At 39.0% G+C, this 20,591-nt stretch overlaps 2 protein-coding genes across 4 annotated transcripts in view; one reads left to right on the top strand and one right to left on the bottom strand.

Moving 5' to 3' along the window:
• Positions 1-1,659: 1,659 nt before the first annotated feature.
• LOC125231101 (iron-sulfur cluster assembly 2 homolog, mitochondrial) lies at positions 1,660-8,850 on the bottom strand. Of its 3 annotated transcripts, none has more exons than XM_048136450.1 (3): positions 8,478-8,850; positions 7,973-8,152; positions 1,660-1,678 (listed from the first exon to the last, which is right to left on the bottom strand). In XM_048136450.1, exons 1-2 carry the CDS (start codon positions 8,723-8,725, stop codon positions 7,975-7,977), a joined length of 426 nt encoding a protein of 141 aa, XP_047992407.1. In that variant the 5' UTR covers positions 8,726-8,850; the 3' UTR covers positions 1,660-1,678; positions 7,973-7,974. The 3 variants fall into 3 exon arrangements, with proteins under 3 accessions (XP_047992407.1, XP_047992406.1, XP_047992405.1); XM_048136449.1 differs by lacking the exon at positions 1,660-1,678 and adding an exon at positions 7,035-7,224; XM_048136448.1 differs by lacking the exon at positions 1,660-1,678 and adding an exon at positions 7,035-7,219.
• Positions 8,851-12,664: 3,814 nt separating this feature from the next.
• The window catches only part of LOC125231029 (protein split ends), a 155,184-nt gene continuing 147,257 nt past the window's right edge, over positions 12,665-20,591 (top strand). Inside the window, 1 exon segment of the mRNA XM_048136370.1 lies at positions 12,665-13,021. Coding sequence (XP_047992327.1) covers positions 12,939-13,021 — 83 coding nt within the window. The 5' untranslated portion in view covers positions 12,665-12,938.

Below are 20,591 nucleotides of genomic sequence, written 5' to 3'. Positions count from 1 at the left end.
TAACGCTTTTGGCAATAGTTTTAGAAATGTTGATCTTTGTAAATTATGTACGTTTGAATTCCGGGAATAATTATTATTTTTCTATCGTGTGATCTCCCCAGCGTGGCCTTGTGCTGCGGGTAGCAACAGTGATCGTTGTACGGAATGTACGTGCTTCAATTCCGAGAATTGTTATTTTTAATTTCCTGGAATATTGTTTCTAAGCATATGTTAATTTTACAAATACTGCATTCAAATAGTGTAACTATTTGATTAGAATATTACTTATTATGAAATCATACAACACAAAATTAACATAGACAATTGTCTAAAAGAAACAAAGTCAGATTATTCATATAATTATATACATAGATTTGTAAGAGGCGAGGACATCGGGTCGTTACAATATACTCATTAAAATAAGTTTATTCATTGTATGCCCTGTGCACGAATACACTACATTTAAATTTAGTAATAGTTGTTAATAAAATCATACTAATGTATATTTTTTTAATAAATAAATTTTCACATTTGAAGTTGAGTTGTCATTTGATCTATGATCATTCATCGGTTTTTGAACCCTGTGAACTTCAATCTATAATAGTACCTTTTACTGAGGATTTTCCACAAAACTATTTCTCTAGCCACCCCTGCTTCTTTGAAACCTAAAGGTGTTGTTTACACGGGCAACACAATTGCCAGCAATTCACATACAATTGCCGCGTTTGCTCTATAGTTAGTTGGTGGCGTTGGTGCATATTGAACAAACGCAGCAATGGTATGTAAAGTGCTGCAATTGTGTTGCCCGTGTAACGGCACCGTAACAAAGTATTTGCCTCCCTTGTGTGCTAGGATTCTCTAACAGCTCCTGTATCTGACTTGAAGGACGATGCTGACATTGAGAGAGAACGGAGAGCGTTGTGTGTTAGAGCGAATATGGTGGCCCGCAGATTTGTTAGTTGCTCCATTGAGGTTAATAAGACTTTTTAGAGCATTTTGCACTACCTTTTACACTGCTAGTCTGTGGGCGTGCTATACGCAAAAACAATACAAGTACAACGCTCTTCGTATTCAGTATAACAACGCCTTTACGGCCCAGCCACGACATTGGTCTAAGCGCGACAGCGGTGGCGGCAGCCATACGTGCGAATGAAAAGTCCCATCGCTGTGTCTCGCTCCAATGTGTGGCCGCCGCTCACCGCTGTCGCGCTTAAAGCTCGGCCACACATGCGCGTTTTGATAGCGTAGCGCAACGATAGCGGTGCGCCGGACGAACGCTGGCGTTACGCCCAGCGGACGCCGGCGGGAACTAACGAGCGCGGATTGCGAGCGGAATGCGCGCGGATTGCGAGCGGAACGCCAGCGTTCCGCCAGCGCACCGCTATCATTGCGCTCCGCTAACGCTCCGCTGAACACTACGCTATCAAAACGCTTTATGTGTGGTGGAGGCTTTAGACCAATGTCGTGGCTGACCCGTTAGGGTGTTGATGGGACTACCTCATTTTTGTAGTGCATCGGGGATGTTCGCAGAGGCCAGGGTAGATTGTTTCTACACTACAATGACGAAACGCTGTACATCCCTGGTGGGCAGAGTGCGGGCTAGTTCCGGTAGCATTTTGAGGGCGTTGGCGGAGAGGTTTGACTGCCAGTATCTGAACCATTGTCACATGATTCGTGTGCGTGTGGATTGAGTGAGCACCTTCCGAAAACAAAAAAAAATATGCTGATCATTTTTTATTTATTTATTTACAATTAATTATACATATTACTTACAGCCTAGACCAACACGTGATATGTATTACATTAAAAAAAATACAATATTAACAATAAACAATAACATAAGAATAATAGAATTTTACAATTTACTAGCTATTTGACGGCAAAGAACATAGTTGCCGACTTGTAGTATCTGTGAATTCAGCCAGCGTGCAGCTAAATAGATCAATTTTATTTGAGACTTCGTTCAATATCAGTATTGCCCTGACAATGGGTGCTTTGGCCAACAAGTTGGTGCGCGCAGTCGGACGCGCAAACAGCCGTGAAGCGAAGCGCGTCGTTGAGGCCCTCGAGGCACCACTAATCCGAGGGAACCTAGGACTTCAGAGTTATGGATCATACCTCTTAAAACTTTAAAAACATATGTAGCCAGTGCTAAGTTTCTTCTAACTTCTAACTTTATATACCCGACCATACCAAGAACAAAAAGTGTAGGATACATCAACGGGTAAAATGGATAAACCCCGTAGATTTTTAAGTATAAATGCCTAAGGAATTTGTTCTGTATTTTTTCTATTAACATTATATATTTGGTTTCATATGGGTTCCATATAAGTGCACCGCTTTCCAATCTGCTCCTAACGAGGGCATTATATAGAGCCTTCACAGTTGTATTGTTATTGAAACTCTTGGTCTGACGCAATATAAAACCCAAGTTCCTATACGCTTTTTTACAAATCTCTATAATGTGCGTTCGGAAGGATAGGTCAGTTTCAACACGTACTCCTAAATCTCGCACGGAGGATACTCGCGTCGCCAGTTGCCCTTCGACGTTATATTCATAGTGCACGGGAGAGAGCGCCCTACTGCATGTCATCACGCTACATTTTGACAAGTTAAAATACAATTTATTAACATTGCTCCAGTTGACAACTCTCTGTATATCCTCTTGTAGTTTTTCACAGTCCCTTGAGTTACTAATTTTTAAGAAAAGCTTGACGTCATCTGCAAATAAGAGACAATGAGCCTGCCGTACTACGTCCGGAAGATCGTTGATCATGATCGTAAATTCTAATGGTCCCAAGTTGCTGCCCTGACTTACCCCTGAAAGTGTGCGATAGCTGTTTGAGATGAAGCCTTTATATTCAACGTATTGTTTCCGGTTTCTGAGATAATTAGCAAAGAATTTAAGAAGTTTGGGAGTAAAACCTGCAGCGGCTAACTTTAGAAGCAGGACATCATTATTTACAGTGTCGAATGCCTTTCTAAAATCAAGGTATGCGACATCGACTTGTCCACCTGGCTGGTCCAGCTCCGGCACCGCGTAGTTCATGAAGCACAAGAGATTACTCTCTGTGCTGCGGCCCGGCCGGAAGCCGTGTTGCGCGTCACTTAATCTGGCGCTAACTTGAGGAAATATTGCAGCGTGCATAGCGGACTCAAAAACTTTGGCAAACGTCGATAGAACCGCCACGGGTCGGAATCCACTGACATCTGTTCCATATCCTCCCTTAGGAACGGGTGTTACTCTGGTCGTCTTCCAACATTCCGGGTAAATGTTGTTATCTAAACATAAATTGAAAATGTGCATGAGTGGTTCCGCTAATAAGAGCCTACAATCTTTCACTATGTACGGTGGAATGCCATCAGGGCCTGCGGACCGTTTGGGCTTGAGACGGCGTAGTGCGGCGCGCACGTCCTTCAACTGCAGGCGCGCCACGTGCACGCGCGCGCCCGCCCCCGGCCGCCACGGCCGCGGCCTCTGCATCAAGACGAGGTTCTATATCGCTATACACTGACTGAAAGTATTTCGCGAGTTCTTCAGCGCACTCTTCCTGTTTCAATTGTTGCCCGTCTTTCGATATATTACATGTGCTATTTCCGGAACGCCGAGAACGTATAAAGCCCCAGAATGAGGCCGGGTCTTTAGAAAATTGATCTTGTAAACGGTCTTGATATTTTTGATATGAATTACTAATATTTTGTTTTACCCGGGTTCGATAATACGCAAACATTCTGTAATTATAGTCAGTTCCATCTATTTTATATAATTTGTGCCACTTAGCTTTTTCTCTTATTTCATGTATAATATCAGGAGTGTACCATTCAGGATAGTTATATTTGCTGTTCTTTTGGATGCTCCTTTTTTTTACAGGCGTGTTCGCTTTAATAATTTCATTTATCTTATTGTAAAAATACTGAACGGAATTTTCTACATCATTGAATATATATAGTGTAGACCAATCTATGAGTTCCATTTGAGCATATAATTCAAGGAAATTGCACTTACGAAAGTTCCACTTCGGGTATTGAATTGAGGTTCCCCCTGCGCGGGCTGCGAGTGTTGTTGCGGCGGCGGCGGCGGCGGCGCGGGCCCCGACGGGTGTGCTCGCGCGCTCCGCAGGCTCATCTCGAGCGGTGGGTGATGTTCGTCCACCGGGACCAAAGGATCCTGAGATTCCTTTACTGATAAGTCCTCGTCTCCCGCGGTCGTCAGTACTAGATCCAATAGCCGACCATTAGCATTGGTAACTGAATTTTTCTGGCTGAATCCACAGAACGATATAAAAAAATTGAAATAATTTTGAACCTCTAGAGAAGCAGAATATAAATTAAAATCACCTATTATGAGTACATTGTCGTATTTACAAGACAGGGTTTCTAAAACATGAAATAGTTGCATATAATCACTTTCGGTACTTTTAGGTGGAATATACACTACACAACACAAAAAACAATAGTTATTTTTAATTCTCACTTCTGCCGCAACAAGTTCATATACTGCAGTGTCTATATCGTGGCCAGGCAGGGCCACCGGCTGCACGCTGAGCCCGGCGCGCGGCGTTTTACATTTTAGATCACCTAGTGACGTATTTAATTTTTTACAAATAGTTTCTTATTGCTCACTCAATCCTCACACTTTTGAAAAGCCGAATTTTGATGAAAAACATAATATTTAGACCGCTATTATATGTGTATAGTTTAGTAAAAGTGAAATGGGAATTTGTAAAATACAATACGAACCACTAACGTGTCAGGTTTTTTTATAATAAATTTTTGCAAGTGCTCACTCAGTCCACACGTTTTGAGAAAGTTAAAAATGTAAATATCTAAAGATACGCACCACAGACACTCGAAAGTACTTCAACATTTAGTAAACCTTTTTACTAAATATCCACCATCTAATATTTTATATTCGTTGCCTGGTTTTAAAGATATTCAGACATAACTTTTCTCATACAAATGTATCATGTAGGGTGACCACACTATGTCGGCTCCTGATTTCTGGTTTCTTACTAGTGAAGTATAATATTCTAGTGAAGTATAGTAAGTAACGGTTGTCTGGAACAGATCGCTCTTAAGCGATAAGATCGCCTGTTGTTACCTCTGTTTAATTTGTTTTGGTTCTTGTGTATTACTTGTAAACTATGTGAGGTGTGCAATAAAGAGTATTGTATTGTATTCTTTGTTTCTTACCAATTATCATTCATGTCCTTTTTAATGCATGAATGTCGATATGGTTATTATCCTGACGTCGATAAAAATTACACAATACACATCATCACTAGGCCAAGAACATAACCTAAAATAGTTTGCAGATGGAGAATTAATATGGTATGAGTTTAATATAAACTATTATCAAAATTGAACGAAACTCCCCAATCTCAATATGACAATGAGAAGGCGGGGAAAATCAGGAGCCGACATAGTGTGGTCACCCTACATGATACATTTGTATGAGAAAAGTTATGTCTGAATATCTTTAAAACCAGACAACGAATATAAAATATTAGATGGTGGATATTTAGTAAAAATTTTTACTAAATGTTTGAAGTACTTTCGAGTGTCTGTGGTGCTACAAATCTTAAGATATTTACATTTTTAACTTTTTCAAAACGTGTGGACTGAGTGAGCACTTACAAAAAATTATTATAAAAAAAACCTGACACGTTAGTGGTTCGTTTTGTATTTTACAAATTCCCATTTCACTTTTACTAAACTATACACATATAATAGCGGTCTAAATCTTATGTTTTTCATCAAAATTCGGCTTTTCAAAAGTGTGAGGATTGAGTGAGCATAAGAAACTATTTGTAAAAAATTAAATACGTCACTAGGTGATCTAAAATTTATAGAGGTAAGTTGGCATATTTTTTACTAAATGTTAGTATATAAATATTATATGTTAAATGAATACATTCACTGTTTTCGTTGGTAGTTTGTGAGAACTGAGTGAGCACATGTTAATGACTGTATCTTTTGATTTATCTTTTTACAAATTCAGAGATTCGTTTTACAATTGTTTTAGAACTTTTACTAAATGATCAGCATATTTTTTTTAAATTTTCAGTCTAGTGTATTTACAGTCTAGGAGATCTATACATATGTATAACATTGTGCAGAGAGTCTGTTTTCACTCTCTGCACAATGTTATACATATAGATGTTTGTTATATCTTGTAATACATATATTTGAATCTACCTTTGTATCTATTGTGGCTTTGTGGCAGTACAATAGTAATATTGCGAAATTTATGAAGCTTTAAGTCTGAAATTTGATTTTCGCACTTTATTATACCAATTACATTATTATACCAAACTATAAAATTTATTAAATTTGTTTTCTGTGATTAAAATGCGTTTACTTTAATTTTACGTTAGCGTTACATACCCAATACAATCTATTATGATATGTGAGTGTGCACGGGAAAATGTCCCACTTTGTCGATTGCTATAAAGCCGCTTTGTCAGTTTATTCATATAAAGGTATAAGTAAATCTCGCCTTAATGGTAACCGACAAAGTGGGACGTTTTACTAAACACACTCACATAAGATCTAAGATTCCTCCTACTATTCAACCAACAACTGTTTCCGTTTTTCTGAACCTAGATTTTAGTACTAATAAACTGTTACTTATATTTATTTATTTAAATGTAATCATTAAGTAACACAGCATTACAGTTTACACTAAGGCACTGTGAAACTACAAAATACAAAACAAGACACAAACGATAAATAATACAATACAAATTAAATATTAGATTTGGGCGACGACGTAATAGCGTGGCTCCGTTGCGTCGTCTGACTCGGCGTAGGATTCGGCAGGTTGCCCCGGAACCGCCGAAATACCACACCCTTAACACATTCACTACACTACCAGTCAAAAATAGCGCACTACGTCAGACAGCGGACATAATTTATAACTGCCCGCTTGTATGGAGAGAGCCTGCCCAGCTGGTCCTCCGGCACCTGAGCAAAGTTCACGAGTGCCCAGCACGTGGGTTCTTGGTTGCGAAAGTGCCAATGTAATCAATTATTTAAATTAAAACCAGACATTCTTATACTGCTGTAAATTCTTTATTGTTATATCACAGATGGAAATAAATTAAACTAAATGTCTACATTGCTTTAACATATTTACAGTTTTTTTAATTTATTGAGTAGGATTCAAAATTTTTTTTTAGTACAGATGGTGTTCTTTTTACGCACTAGTGTATGTCAGGTCGAAACTTCGGATGGCCATCTGTACTGAAAAACGTCGTAAGATACACATGCGAAAAGGAAATTCGTAACTTGTGTTGATTTAAAACACTCCCTTCGGTCGTGTTTTAATGTATTGCCACTCGATTCTAACTTCCTTTTTTTGTACTTGTATTGTAATGTACTATTATGCTGGAAAGGGAAAAATTGAGATGACGAGTGACAGAGATGTATGGAAGAGAAAGACATGTTGCGCCGACCCCAAGTGACTGGGATAAGGGCAAGAGAATGATGATTGTAATGTACTATTATAGTCTAGTCAGAAGTGAAATACAATAATTTGAGATTTAATATTAAACATAAAAGTGTATAGGTTTAATTGCTGTAACATGCATATTTTGTAGGAAAGAAAACATTAACCAAATTGAAGAGATATTTGTTGGTACAACTAAATCCAAATTTTCTTAGCTTTATCATAAATTAAGGGCTAGTTTTTTTTGCAGTTTTATTGGGCATTTTCCGCAAGTCAACAACCATTGTGCCTATTTTGCGTGAAATAGACGAGGTAGCACTACTCTAGCCAAAATTAAGGGCTATTTGGTTTTGTAGGAAGTGCAGGCCCCAATATGACAAGCATGAAGACCTATTAAAGAGTTCATATTTATCTTTTTTTTAAATAGTTATAAACCACAATAACTCTTCACTATATTATTTGTATTGCATTATAATGTTTTTTCTTTTCTTTTCAGATGTTAGGTGCTTAATCTAATATCTTTACTTCTAAATTCTAGTTTACCTTCAGTCAATTTTGATAGCAAAACTTGCCCCGCATGAGCAACCCAAATCTGCATTAGGATTCTGGACCACTCTAAACGCTGCTCGAATCAGTTCAGTGTGATAGTCAATTGTAGATCCCTTGATATATTCAAGTGACGTATCATCTATTACTACTTTGACTCCATCTTTTTCAAATACTCTGTAACAATTAAATATAATTTTTAATCAAATAAAATCCAACTTAGTGGGTTTTGAGCCAACCAAGTAAGTAGTAAATTTTCCAAGTGACTTAATAGCTGTTATGAGATAGAAAAATATAATTAAGTAACAGTTTCCCAGTTCAGGTTTATTTCAAGTGCCTGGACATTCATTCTGGCTGTATAAAGTTTGTAACTGTGCACAATATATTATAGCATCTAAAGCCAGTTTAGCTAAGATTAAGTACGCCTCATTCAATGCATCTAAGCAAAGGTTTTTACTTTACCGTACCAAGTATAATCGACGTAATAAGAAATTGAACAAACCTGTCATCATTTTGAAGTTTAGTGTCCAAATCAAATTTGTATTGGAATCCTGAGCAGCCCCCGCTTTCGACGCATACCCGTAAGAAGCTCTTCTCATCGTCACATAGCTGTTTCAATTTTTGAACGCAGCTCTCGCTGATCACGATCCCCTCTTGTGGCGCAGGTGATGTCTCGATATTGCGTAAACAATATACATTATTACGTTGAGCGCGGATTGCACACAACAGTGGCCTCGCTTTCCGAAGCATTTTTCTTTTTTTATATATATTTATGTCTTGTAAAAATTTAATGGCATACACAATTTTGTGAATTTTGATTTACAGGATTATAATAGGATAGGAAAGCAAAACTAAAATAGAGTACCTAATTTGACGTGAACGTCAAACTCGTCAAGCGTCACAGTTGACAGCCTGGTTGACAGTGACACTGACAGCTCTTACGGGGATCTGTTTGAGTAGGTGAAAAACACGCGGGCGACAATATAGTATGTTAAGCCATTTACTTCACTGCAAAAAAGCGTCAAATAAATTTAAACTGTATACGTGAACGTTTATTGTCCCACAGAAAATTTTAATATGAATTTTTCCCTACTGACAAACTTAATTGTTTGTCCGGCTATAAATAAAAACAGTAAATTATAGTCTGACAAGCCGTTTCTGTCACTAGAAAGAAGTGAAAATAAAAAATACCCTAATTTACTACCCATTTCAACAAAATGTAAGGCCGGCAACAGACAGTCTGAAAAATTCATAATCTGAATTTGGATTTGTATGCAATCTGACACTGACAACTGACAGACGTACTAAAAACAGTAAATTATAGTCTGACAAACCGTTTCTGTCACTAGAAAGAAGTGACAATAAAAAATACCCTAATTTAATACCCATTTCAACAAAATGTAAGGCCGGCAACAGACAGTCTGAAAAATTCATAATCTGAATTAGGATTTGTATGCAATCTGACACTGACAACTGACAGATCTGTCAGTTGTGAATTCATAATCTGAATTTGGGTGCAATCTGACACTGACAAAGAGAAAAGAGAAAAAAAATTCCGCCTATTTTCTTAAAATAGGTACTTTTTGGGTTTACATAAGTCTGCCAAATTTCAAGTTAATCGGTTTAGTAGTTTCGGAGAAAATCGGCTGTGACAGACGGACAGACAGACGCACGAGTGATCCTATAAGGTTCCGTTTTTCCTTTTTGAGGTACGGAACCCTAAAAATGGTGTCTTTTTGTCGACCTTTTGATTGAAGTACTTACTTACACAAAACTATTGTGACACACATATTGTACTGTACACATAGGATATACGGAACTAAACTTGTGCTTTGTGCGAAATGTCAATTGATATTTTGTAGTCGTCGATGAAAACATCTTGAGTAAACCAGACTTCGGGTTGAAAAGTCAGATAGATGGCAGTCGCTTTCGTAAAAACTAGTGCCTATGCCAAATCTTGGGATTCATTGTTAAAGCAGACCCCAGGCTCCCGTGAGCCGTGTCGAATGCCGGGATAACTCAATGATTGACGCCTTGGCAACTATCTCACTCAACACAGGGGATACCTATGTATTTTCTATCTCTTCTGTACACTTTTTTTAAAACAAAGTGCCCGCCGCGTCTGTCTGTGTGTGTGTTCGCGATAATCTCAAAAACTATTGAACGGATTTTCATGCGGTTTTCACCTACTTACTTACATTCTAAAATTTCGAAATAGTATTTTGATATGGGTGTACAAAATGTAGGTACAATAGGTACATTTGTCTGAAGGCTGCCACACACCGCAAAGCGGGACGGGAGCGGGACGGGCGCGGGGCGCGAGCGCCGCGCTGTATAACACTGAATCAAATACGGTGCCACACACCGACGCTCCGCGCACGCCCCGCTCCGCGCCGCGCCCGTCCCGCGCTAACCCGCCCAATCACAACAGGTCGTGAGCGGAGCGGGACGTGCGCGGGGCATTGTCATTCGGGCATTGTCAGTGTGTGCCTCACCGCGCAGCCAGCGCGCGTGTCACGCGCGCCTACCGCGGCGCTAGCGACCCGCGCCCGTCCCGCTCCCGTCCCGCTTTGCGGTGTGTGGCAGCCTTGAATTAAAACTTTATTTACTTATTAGGGTTCCGTACCAAAAAGGTACAACAGGAACCCTTATGGTGCGACTCTGTCCGTCTGTCTGTCCGTCTGTCACATTCCTAAATATCTCGAGAACTACTAATGCTATCAACTTAAAATTTGGAATAGTTGTGAACATTTTTTTTTAATTCTGTTACTTCTGATTCCAGTCCCCGCGAATGATACGGGCGGCTGAATTCAATTAATCGCTTTTTTTTTCCTGTATGCACATATAAAATCTGTGTGTAATAATGAAATATGTGAAATAATGTAATTATGAATAAATGAATGATAATGAGTTATGTACCATTAAATTTTTTGAGTTTGTTATAAGCTATAGGTACTTATATAGTTATAAGTGATAAATTTACAGAATGATTCTAGAGTCGAGTTTTTTGTTAGAAAGAGCTCAAATTGAACGTAAATAAACTATTTTTTATAATTTTTTTGTTGTGGAAAAAAAAGAATTTTGAAGGAAAATGTAAACAAAATACCGTCCCCCCCCCTCCCCTTATCTCCGAAGTTTACCAACGAAAAATTATGAAAATCTTAGAAAACATTGGTTTTATGCTAAATATTACAGGAAAAATATAATCTTGTTTGTACATTGAGGTATTACATATACCTCAATGTGTTTGTATCTTGAAAACTTTTTTTTTAATTCACAAAAAACTTTTCAGATTTTTACTTTTAATTTACCCACCTTTGCGGATGTATATAGTACTTCAAATTAATACGAGATGTTACGTAAATCATCTTCTTTCCAATAAAGTAAAAATTGTTAAATCGGTTAACATTATAAAGAATAATCCCTGAAAAACCAACATACTATGGTCGCGCAAATTAGTTAGCGTATTTACCGAGAGATGGCGCTATACACAATAATGCTCATTAGTACCTATACTTTTGTCTTCTAGTCAAGTCGTTAGAGTTATGTGAAAACATGAGATTATTTTAACTGGGGAGTTTGAAAGTTTGTACGAAACCCTCGGTGGGCGAGTCCGACTCGCACTTGACCGGTTTTTTTATTTTATAGCTCTGTTTACACTTATACTAATCCCTAGGATTTGGTCACAAAATCCATAGGTACTAATATTATAAATGGGAAAGTGTGTGTGTCTGTTTGTTTGTCCGTCTTTCACGGCAAAACGGGGAGACGAATTGACGTGGCTTTTTAAGTGGAGAATTGGAGATAGATGACGGGATGGAGAGTATCATATGCTACTTTTTGTTTCTTTCTGACTCCCCACTTCCATAAAATTAGGAGTGGAAGTTTCTATGGAGCATTCCGAAATTTTTGAAATTAATGCGAGCGAAGCCGCGGGCAACAGCTAGTACTTCATATTTCCTAGCGAAATAACTACCTATAAGTAATATTTATGTGTGGGTATGTAAAACAATACCTATCTAAGGACTGCCACAATTGCGGCAGTTTAATAATCATTAAATGGTCGAAAACTGGCTTGGGACTGAAAGTAGTCTAGTAGCACTAATTACTCTAGTGCATAAGTCAGTAGGACTAAGTATGATCATTCTCAAAACACAATGTATTGACTATTCTAAATTTTCCTATTATCTTGGTAAACATTTCTTGAGTGGCAACACTCACATAGCTGTTCAACGAGTTAGAGCGAGTCAAAGCGATATAATGTAGAGAGAGAAAGGAGACACGCTGGGTAAGCTGGCCAGCGATCCTTTGTATTGATAGTTTTGGTATGAAATATATCAAGAATTTTTGAAAACTTGATCCCCAGACTTGAGTTTTATTATGTTTCGAACTATGTATTACACCAAGGACCGCAAGTTTGCCGAATATATCTGACATAAAATTCTATTATTTTCACTTAGCACGTTCGACTCGTTAGGAAATACATTTTAATATATTTCAATGAGTTTTTTATGAAAGAAGAATACAGTTTTATGGAGGATAATGCTGAGATACTGCTAAATTTTAGATATTTCTATAACCTATACTCGAAAGAATGTTGTGAATTTTGTTGTTTTGTAGTTGGTCACCCCACTCTACTTTGCGCGGCAGCGGTCAGAAGGCGGAGCTTATCGGCAAACTCGCGTCGAGGCTCAGCTCACTGTCAATTCGAGAGCTGCGACGAGTACGCTCGCGTCTATTACGTGGTGTGTTTACGTGAAGTGGATTCTGTGGTGAGATTATCGAATGTCGTAAAGTGAAAGATAGTGTTGTTTGGTCAAGTGCAACTTATGTGTTCGAAAGATTTTATATGGTGTAGTTGAAGTGAATCAAAATGTGTGAAGCACCGTGGTGTGCAAAATTGATTTTTGCCACGTAGTGACGCGAACGGGTGAATGATTCCTAATGTGGAGTTCGAAGCAAGATGGTTAGAGAGACTCGGCACCTGTGGGTTGGAAATTTACCCGATAACATTCGCGAGGATCGAATAAGGGAGCACTTCAAACGGTAACACATGTTTTTTTATTAATTTTTACATTTGTTTACAATTGGTATTTTCTGAATCATACTCATTTGGTTTAAGCCCGTATTTCTTTATGTAAAGGAGTTGCTAGTATGCTTAATGGATTGGTAGCATATTTGTTTACATCTGAACATCTGCCTGAAGGTCTACACATTAACACGCATCTCGTGTCTTTGAAACTAGAGAAACATGTGTGATCATTGGTTACATTTTGTAATCTAATGAATTCACTTGATTGAGCTAAACGTCTGCCCTCATAATACTCATGGGTCCCTGTTTATACGGACAAAAGGTCAGCGTTAACTAAAGTTTAAATGCATTAACAAGGGGGAAATACCCATGCCTGCATCCTGCAATTGTTATGATCACGGGTATACTCTGAATATTATTATTCTTGGAATAGCTTTTTTTGGGGAAGTAAAGGCAAGTTAGTGGTAATTTGACGAATCGACAATGAACTATAATATTGGTGCACAGCAACTGCATCATTGCTCGATATTCCAGCCTCTACTGCAATTATAATTTGCCATCTACAAACAGGTGCTTACCCAGTTGTCACATGTTGTTTACATTTATTTATTTACAGATTAACACTATTCATATACTACCTACCTATAGGAAGTAACGCTGTCAATAGAACATTCATGTTACCAAGCTTCTGTTTTTTTTTTAATGTTTATTGGACGTAGCCAGTCAACAAGTTCCCTACGTTTAACTGAGTTATAAATATAGGGTTACTGTGCTGTTTTGCGACACTCTTTATTACACAACTCACATAGTTTAGTCATATACCTTTGCTGCACTTTTATTTTTAAACAATTTATCTATACACATTTATATTATTTCGCAAAATAAGTATTACCCTATTAAAATGTAATACATTATTTGCTATTCCGTGTGGACGTCAGCTAGTAGAGCAAGTGAACGTAAACTAGCACAATGACCCTAGTTACCTAGTTACGAAATCGATGCGAAACATTTTTATTTTGAATGATTTTGTTGTTTCCTTTCCTGTTTTTAAGCTTCTCAAACGGCCCTCAGAGATGTAGGATTCGATATTTGTATAAATGTTCCTAAAATAAAGCTAATTCTCAAATTTACGTGATAAGATCAGATCTTTACTGCAAATTAAATATTTCTATAGGTGGGTGTGGTTTAGACAAGCTACTATCATGGATGTTTTGTTTTGGAAAAGTTTCGTAGGTTGTACGAAATATACGAGCTTGGTTTCTCATAGCAAAGTGGGAACCTGGGAACGTAACATCATATTAAACTTGGGATTAATCTCATTATACTTATAAACTCGATGTAAGACTCGTTTGATATGTGAGGATTCTATTATAAAAGATCAATAATAACAAACTATTTTTAGTTTTTCTAAGCCTATCCTCCATGAGCCCGATAATGTCTTTGAAATTTATCGTTTTATGACATGCTATTAATGCCAACTAGCTAAGTTCTCAGATTTTTTTTAATTTGGCGACGATAGGGCGAATAATAATAATTTGATACAGCTATTTAATAGCTGTGTATCTGCTAGGTATAAAGTGTTGTGGCGTGTACCTAATGTAATCTCTTCTCTATTGATATCGACCTACGCGGTGACGGGCGACGTCAGTGAGTCTTAACCTTCGAAATCGGAGTGAAGGTCGAACACGAGAGAAATGAAGGGGTTCAAGTAATCTTGGATTATGTAGTGGATTTAGGCATAATCCTCTTTACATTACATCGTAATGGAGCACTTTATGAACAATGCATATAAATGACAATATTGCAGAGGACTGAGTCCAGGCAGGCAAGCATGGTCGCGCGATAAATGATAAAACATCAGGCCGTCCCTATCGAACTTACAATAGTGCGAGTTCAAGAGTGAACAGGCATCTTCTGGGCGAGCTCACTCCATCGTAGGCCATGTCTTTGCCTTCGGCTAGTCTGTGGCCAAGAGTAAGCCCATTTATAATAAAAAAGGGACGGCCTGATGCTTTATCATTTATCGCGCGACCATACTTGCCTGCCTGCAGGCCTAGCACATGATGGCCGCGGGAGTATGTCGCCGCGAGATAGACTACCTGTCCTTATGTCATTAATACAATTAGACAAAGACGTGTCATCTATCTCGCGGCGACATACTCCCGCGGCCATCATGTGCTAGGCCTACTGGTTTGTCTTTTCTATCAACTCAATTGGGGACACTCGCCAACTTCTATGGCAATAAATTCTAAACTAGGTATAGTAGGAATGTTCCAGTCTATATACCTATCCACCTTTGATGCATTATGCACACATGCAAATGTGTTTTTTGGAGTGTAGGGTCATTGATAGTCTTCGTCCACTTGACAAAATTTGAATACCTCTAAATTTGATATTACATTGTTGTCATTTTCGTTCGTGACTTGAGCGTGACCGTACTGCGATCTGGATTACTGTCGCAAAATCAGAATTCTGTGGACCAAAATCGGTTTTCACATATGCGGCAGAAATGTAGTCGGCAGAATTGTTTTACGACTGCGTGACGTGTGCACTGCAGCACCCTGAGTGGCGACGGCAGGGGTGCTGCGCTCGTCACCCAGCATACGCAACGGAACGTGCTGTACGCGCATCATCCGGTGTGCAGCATGTTTGTCAAGTTGACCGCCCCATATCGAGTGCCCGCAGTATGTGAAATCGTTAGGACCCGATTAAAACAAACATCTTGAAAAAAATGGAGGCAATTTACGGCTTTTGTCAAAGGATCCGATGAGAAGTATTTAATTTTTTTTAATTGAAGTGGGGCGGTGAACTTGACTCTACCGCCACAACTCGATTTTCCGATTTCTGTCTACTGGAATCGAAAGATAAACATTAGTTCAGTATAAATTCGTGTATTTTTGAAGCTTTTAAACTTGCTTGCATATTTTCGATTTTGCTATTCATCCAACACAATTTATTTCATTGGGTGCCATAAAACAAACATTTACGATTTGGGACGATTGTTTAATGTATACTTATATTTTAATTCAATCGACCCATTTATGCCCCGATATATTACAAATAACATTAAATAATTATGACAAATCGCGTAACATATTAAGATTTCTGAACGTGCTTGCATTAAGTAATGACTCTAATTTGACAGAAGACGCGTTTCGTTCCATTTTGTTTACACGACTCATTGTGACCTATTTTTTCAAAATATAAACCATTTTATAAATTATGTTTAATATGATTAAAAGTTACATAGGAAATATCAACGTTTTAAATCTTAATCCCTTAACCCTTCGTCTGTGTTTGATAAAGATCCTAACATATGGCGTTGGACTTTAAAAAATGATGTCAAAGTTAATTATTTCATGACAATTTTTTGACAGCAACGGACGACGGGTTAATAGTATGTTTATAGTTTTATTCCGTCTTAGTAAACTAGACTAATATTAAAACAACTCTGTAAGTAGTCGTAAAATGGAACGCATACTTTTTACGCACTAGTGCGTAAAAACCAACTTCTCGTACGCTAAACAGCCAAAAAACGGGCACTTTTTGAGCAACTGTATTAAAAAATATGGTTTTGTCTTGGCCTATAAATTACACCCTTTATTCTCCTTCATTGATTTTACTTCTTAAATTAGGTTAATTTGGTTAGGCCTTTTCCTGAAACAAAATTGCTTTATTTATTCTATAAATATAAAAGTAAAATACAAAACGATGTAGCATGTACAGTCAACAACACAGCTGTGAATACAGCCAAAGTGCCAGAAGTATGTATACAGAACTTTGTTGCCTGTGCATTAATGTGTGTATACATATTTTAGGCACTTGTTTTCACAGCTGTGTTGTTGACTGTACAAAACAACTGTACAATGACTACCTACTCCCTGTTTATATCTTAATTAAATGTTATGAGATATTTTTCTCTAATTGTGGCATTATTTTAGGTGACCTTGCTTTAGAACGACTTGAAAGTCGTTTACGCACTGGCTTCCATGCTTTGACTCGTTGCTTTACTTGTTTATTTTCTAGTAACAGCATGCAACTTTTATTACTTCAATTGCTTGAGTATGCCTATTAAATGAACATAGTGTCGATGTCGCAGCGTACGCGGTGTGATACAAGTCCAGACATACGTCACGCAGCGTAACGCCACGCAACGTGCTGCGCACGCACGCGGTTCGGCCTTTGTACAATATACATATCTATCTATATAAAAATATATTTCACAAGTACATATACCTATTATTTGCTATTCCGTGTGTTGACGAATACTACCACAATGACCCCATTATTACACGTATAAAAATATCATTCCGATATATTATTAGTGAAATGATTGTGTTCACAACCACTGACAAATTGTTATTCTTAGCCAGCGTTCCCACTTAAGGCAGCGTTCCCACTTATGCGTCGCGTGTCTCGGGGCGCGCAAAGGGCGTCCGCGCCACGCCACCTGAGTGTAATTCAAAAAGCGTCTCCTCAGTACATTTTGTATAGGAAGGACGTAAGGCGCGCCGCCAAGCGGCGCGGCGCGCGCCCCGCCGCCGCCACGCCACCTGGGGCGCGTCTTACGTCTTTCCTATACAAAATGTACTGAGGAGGCGTTTTTTGAATTACACTGAAGCGGCGTGGCGCGGACGCCCGTTGCGCGCCCCGAGACACGCGACGCTCTGGTGTGGCCGGTCACTAAGCGTCGCGTGTCTCGGGGCGCGCAACGGACGTCCGCGCCACGCCACCTGAGTGTAATTCAAAAAACGTCTCCTCAGTACATTTTGTATAGGAAGGACGTAAGACGCGCCCCAGGTGGCGTGGCGGCGGCGTGGCGCGCGCCGCGCCGCTTGGCGGCGCGTCTTACGTCCTTCCTATACAAAATGTACTGAGGAGACGTTTTTTGAATTACACACAGGTGGCGTGGCGCGGACGTCCGTTGCGCGCCCCGAGACACGCGACGCTCTGATGTGGCCGGTCCCTTAGGCAGCGTTCCCACTTATGCGTCGCGTGTCTCGGGGCGCGCAAAGGGCGTCCGCGCCACGCCACCTGAGTGTAATTCAAAAAGCGTCTCCTCAGTACATTTTGTATAGGAAGGACGTAAGGCGCGCCGCCAAGCGGCGCGGCGCGCGCCCCGCCGCCGCCACGCCACCTGGGGCGCGTCTTACGTCTTTCCTATACAAAATGTACTGAGGAGACGTTTTTTGAATTACACTTAAGCGGCGTGGCGCGGACGCCCCTTGCGCGCCCCGAGACACGCGACGCATAAGTGGGAACGCTGCCTTATCTTTCTATGCTAAAGAAACGTATAAGATAAACTAGATAAAGGTATTACTTCCAATGTGTTGCAAAATAAGATAGTCTTTGTTAACGTACAGTAGGTAAAGTTGCCTGCGATAATATACTACACTAGGCAGCACTAATATGTGACAGGCTAGTTAATTTTATTTTTTGTCTTTTGCTACACCCCAAGGGGTTTCATGTGCTGTACTGTACTGTATATTACGTATAGTATATAGACTGTATAGTGTAGTGTGTGAATGCTAATCTTATACTTTTAAACGAGCAATTCTGGTATATTTATTTATTTATATATTTATTTACACTGACGATCTCGGAAACCGCTCTAACGATTTCGCTGAAATTTGTTATGTGGGGGTTTTTGGGGGTGAAAAATCGGTCTAACTTATCCTTAGGTCCCGGAAAACGCGAATTTTCGAGTTTTCATGCGTTTTTCTTCGCGCGCCATCTCGTGTGCAGTAGTTGTACTGTTAAGACAGAATTCTTTCGGTCGATGTAAGTACTATTTATTGCAAACACTAGATGGCGACACAGGTCAAGGCTAAAACGAATAGAAAAATACACTATTTGAGTTTTTGTGGCGAAATGCGCGCCATCTCGTGTGGAGTAGTTGTGTTGTTAAGGCTGAGAATTCTTTCGCTCGATGTAGGTACTATTCATTTTTGAACTAGATGGCGACACATGTCAAGGATACGAAACAGAACCGAGCGAAGCTCGGTCGCCCAGATATTACAGAATAAAGAACATAAAGAATTTGGTTTATTAGGGCCTAGGGCTCTACAAGGCTCAGTTATTCTAAGGTTAGCTGGAAGAGATCCCCAAAGGCGAGCTTATCCCTTGAAGGGATGAGCTCTCCTTTGTACATGACCATTATAATTATTCACTGACTTCACTGTACTTGTAATTTGTTCTGTGCAATAAAGTGTTTACTACTACTACTACAAACATGATCAAATTATTTCATGATCATATTATTTGAGCAACGGCTATGATGTATCTTTGTCCGTGGGGCGTCACCTCGTCACATGTAAAGTTGTAAACCGACCGTACAGTACAACATCTTCAACACTGAACCAAGGTTAAACCACACCGAAAACAACATGACTCCAGTTCTCTGCATAGAACAATGATTGAAATTCGGTTGGTGCCCTGTGCCTAATTCAATTAAAATATTGAGATCTGATCTGCTATATATTTACATTATTTACACACCCTTCAATCTGCAAAACATGACTTATACACAATATACGACAACATTGAATAAGATTCTACAGATTTGATGAATAAACTTTATAGTAAAGTAAACATGCTATTTAATAATAACCCTACATTACATCAATTATACTGGTATACAACATCAATACCCGAGAAGCCTCTCGGCTGTGTATATAATGCAAAGTTCCGTTTGAATGGCGGGGTCTGCTTAGTTCCTTCTAATGGCAAGCTGGCAACTCAAGCAAACGCCCCACCACTGTTTTGCAATGTCGCGCTCCAAAAGCAGCATGGGCGCGCGGGCGGGGACGTCAGGTCGACGAACCCGCCACGAGCGAAAATATACTGACGCGAGCTATCGCTTAATTCTGATCTAAACATTCTAAACTCTTTCTCGTCTACGCGAAGCTACGGCGACGTTGAAGAACACGTATTTCACGGCCAATAAAATAAGGTAGCTCTTATACTTCAACCTCTGTTGCATTCCTGCGTAAAGTCAATTCAACCTTACTTGTCCAATGATGTAAACAAACGACACGTCAAATATGGCCAAAGACAATTACTAGTGATTGGAAGTGTCGATAAAATGATGTATTAACGATAATTTCGCTGCTGACCTTATCAGAGGATTTTCAATTTGACGTCACACAATATCTATGTTAAAACCAAAATTTAATTCTTTTTCGTCACATTTGGAACAATCCTGTGAAAAGGCTAATTCAGTATTCATTTTATAGTTCCTAGTAATATCAAAATATACTGACAGTTAAATATTTATTGTAAAGAAAAGGTAGAAGTCGGTTAAAAAATCTGATAAATTATTGTAGTTAATGGGTGATTCGTTAAGGGATTAAGTTAAGAGGTAATACGTTGTATGGAGTAACGGCGCGGACTTTTTTTTTTTTACCTAATTGTTTATTTGCATTAATTAAAACTGCCAATTTGAAGTGTTTACAAAGAGGACCAGTAAGTTTATTTGTTTTATCGTTTTTTATAAGTGACCATCAGGGGAAATACTCAGTCCAGGGTAGATACTGTTGCACAGGGGGGACGATACTTTGTGACCAAGGAAGAGATAGTTGTATG

Source organism: Leguminivora glycinivorella, chromosome 11 (assembly GCF_023078275.1).
Source record: "Leguminivora glycinivorella isolate SPB_JAAS2020 chromosome 11, LegGlyc_1.1, whole genome shotgun sequence".
Classification (NCBI taxonomy): Eukaryota; Metazoa; Arthropoda; class Insecta; order Lepidoptera; family Tortricidae; genus Leguminivora; species Leguminivora glycinivorella.
This window is presented reverse-complemented; position numbering and strand designations above follow the sequence as displayed.

What these genes read in the sequence shown, in the direction of transcription:
- LOC125231101 (XM_048136450.1), bottom strand. Translation starts at nt 8,725, where the DNA reads ATGCTTCGGAAAGCGAGGCCACTGTTGTGTGCAATCCGCGCTCAACGT. An exon ending in AAACTTCAAAATGATGACAG is followed by an intron (nt 8,153 to 8,477) that starts GTTTGTTCAATT and finishes TAATTGTTACAG; the next exon opens with AGTATTTGAAAAAGATGGAG.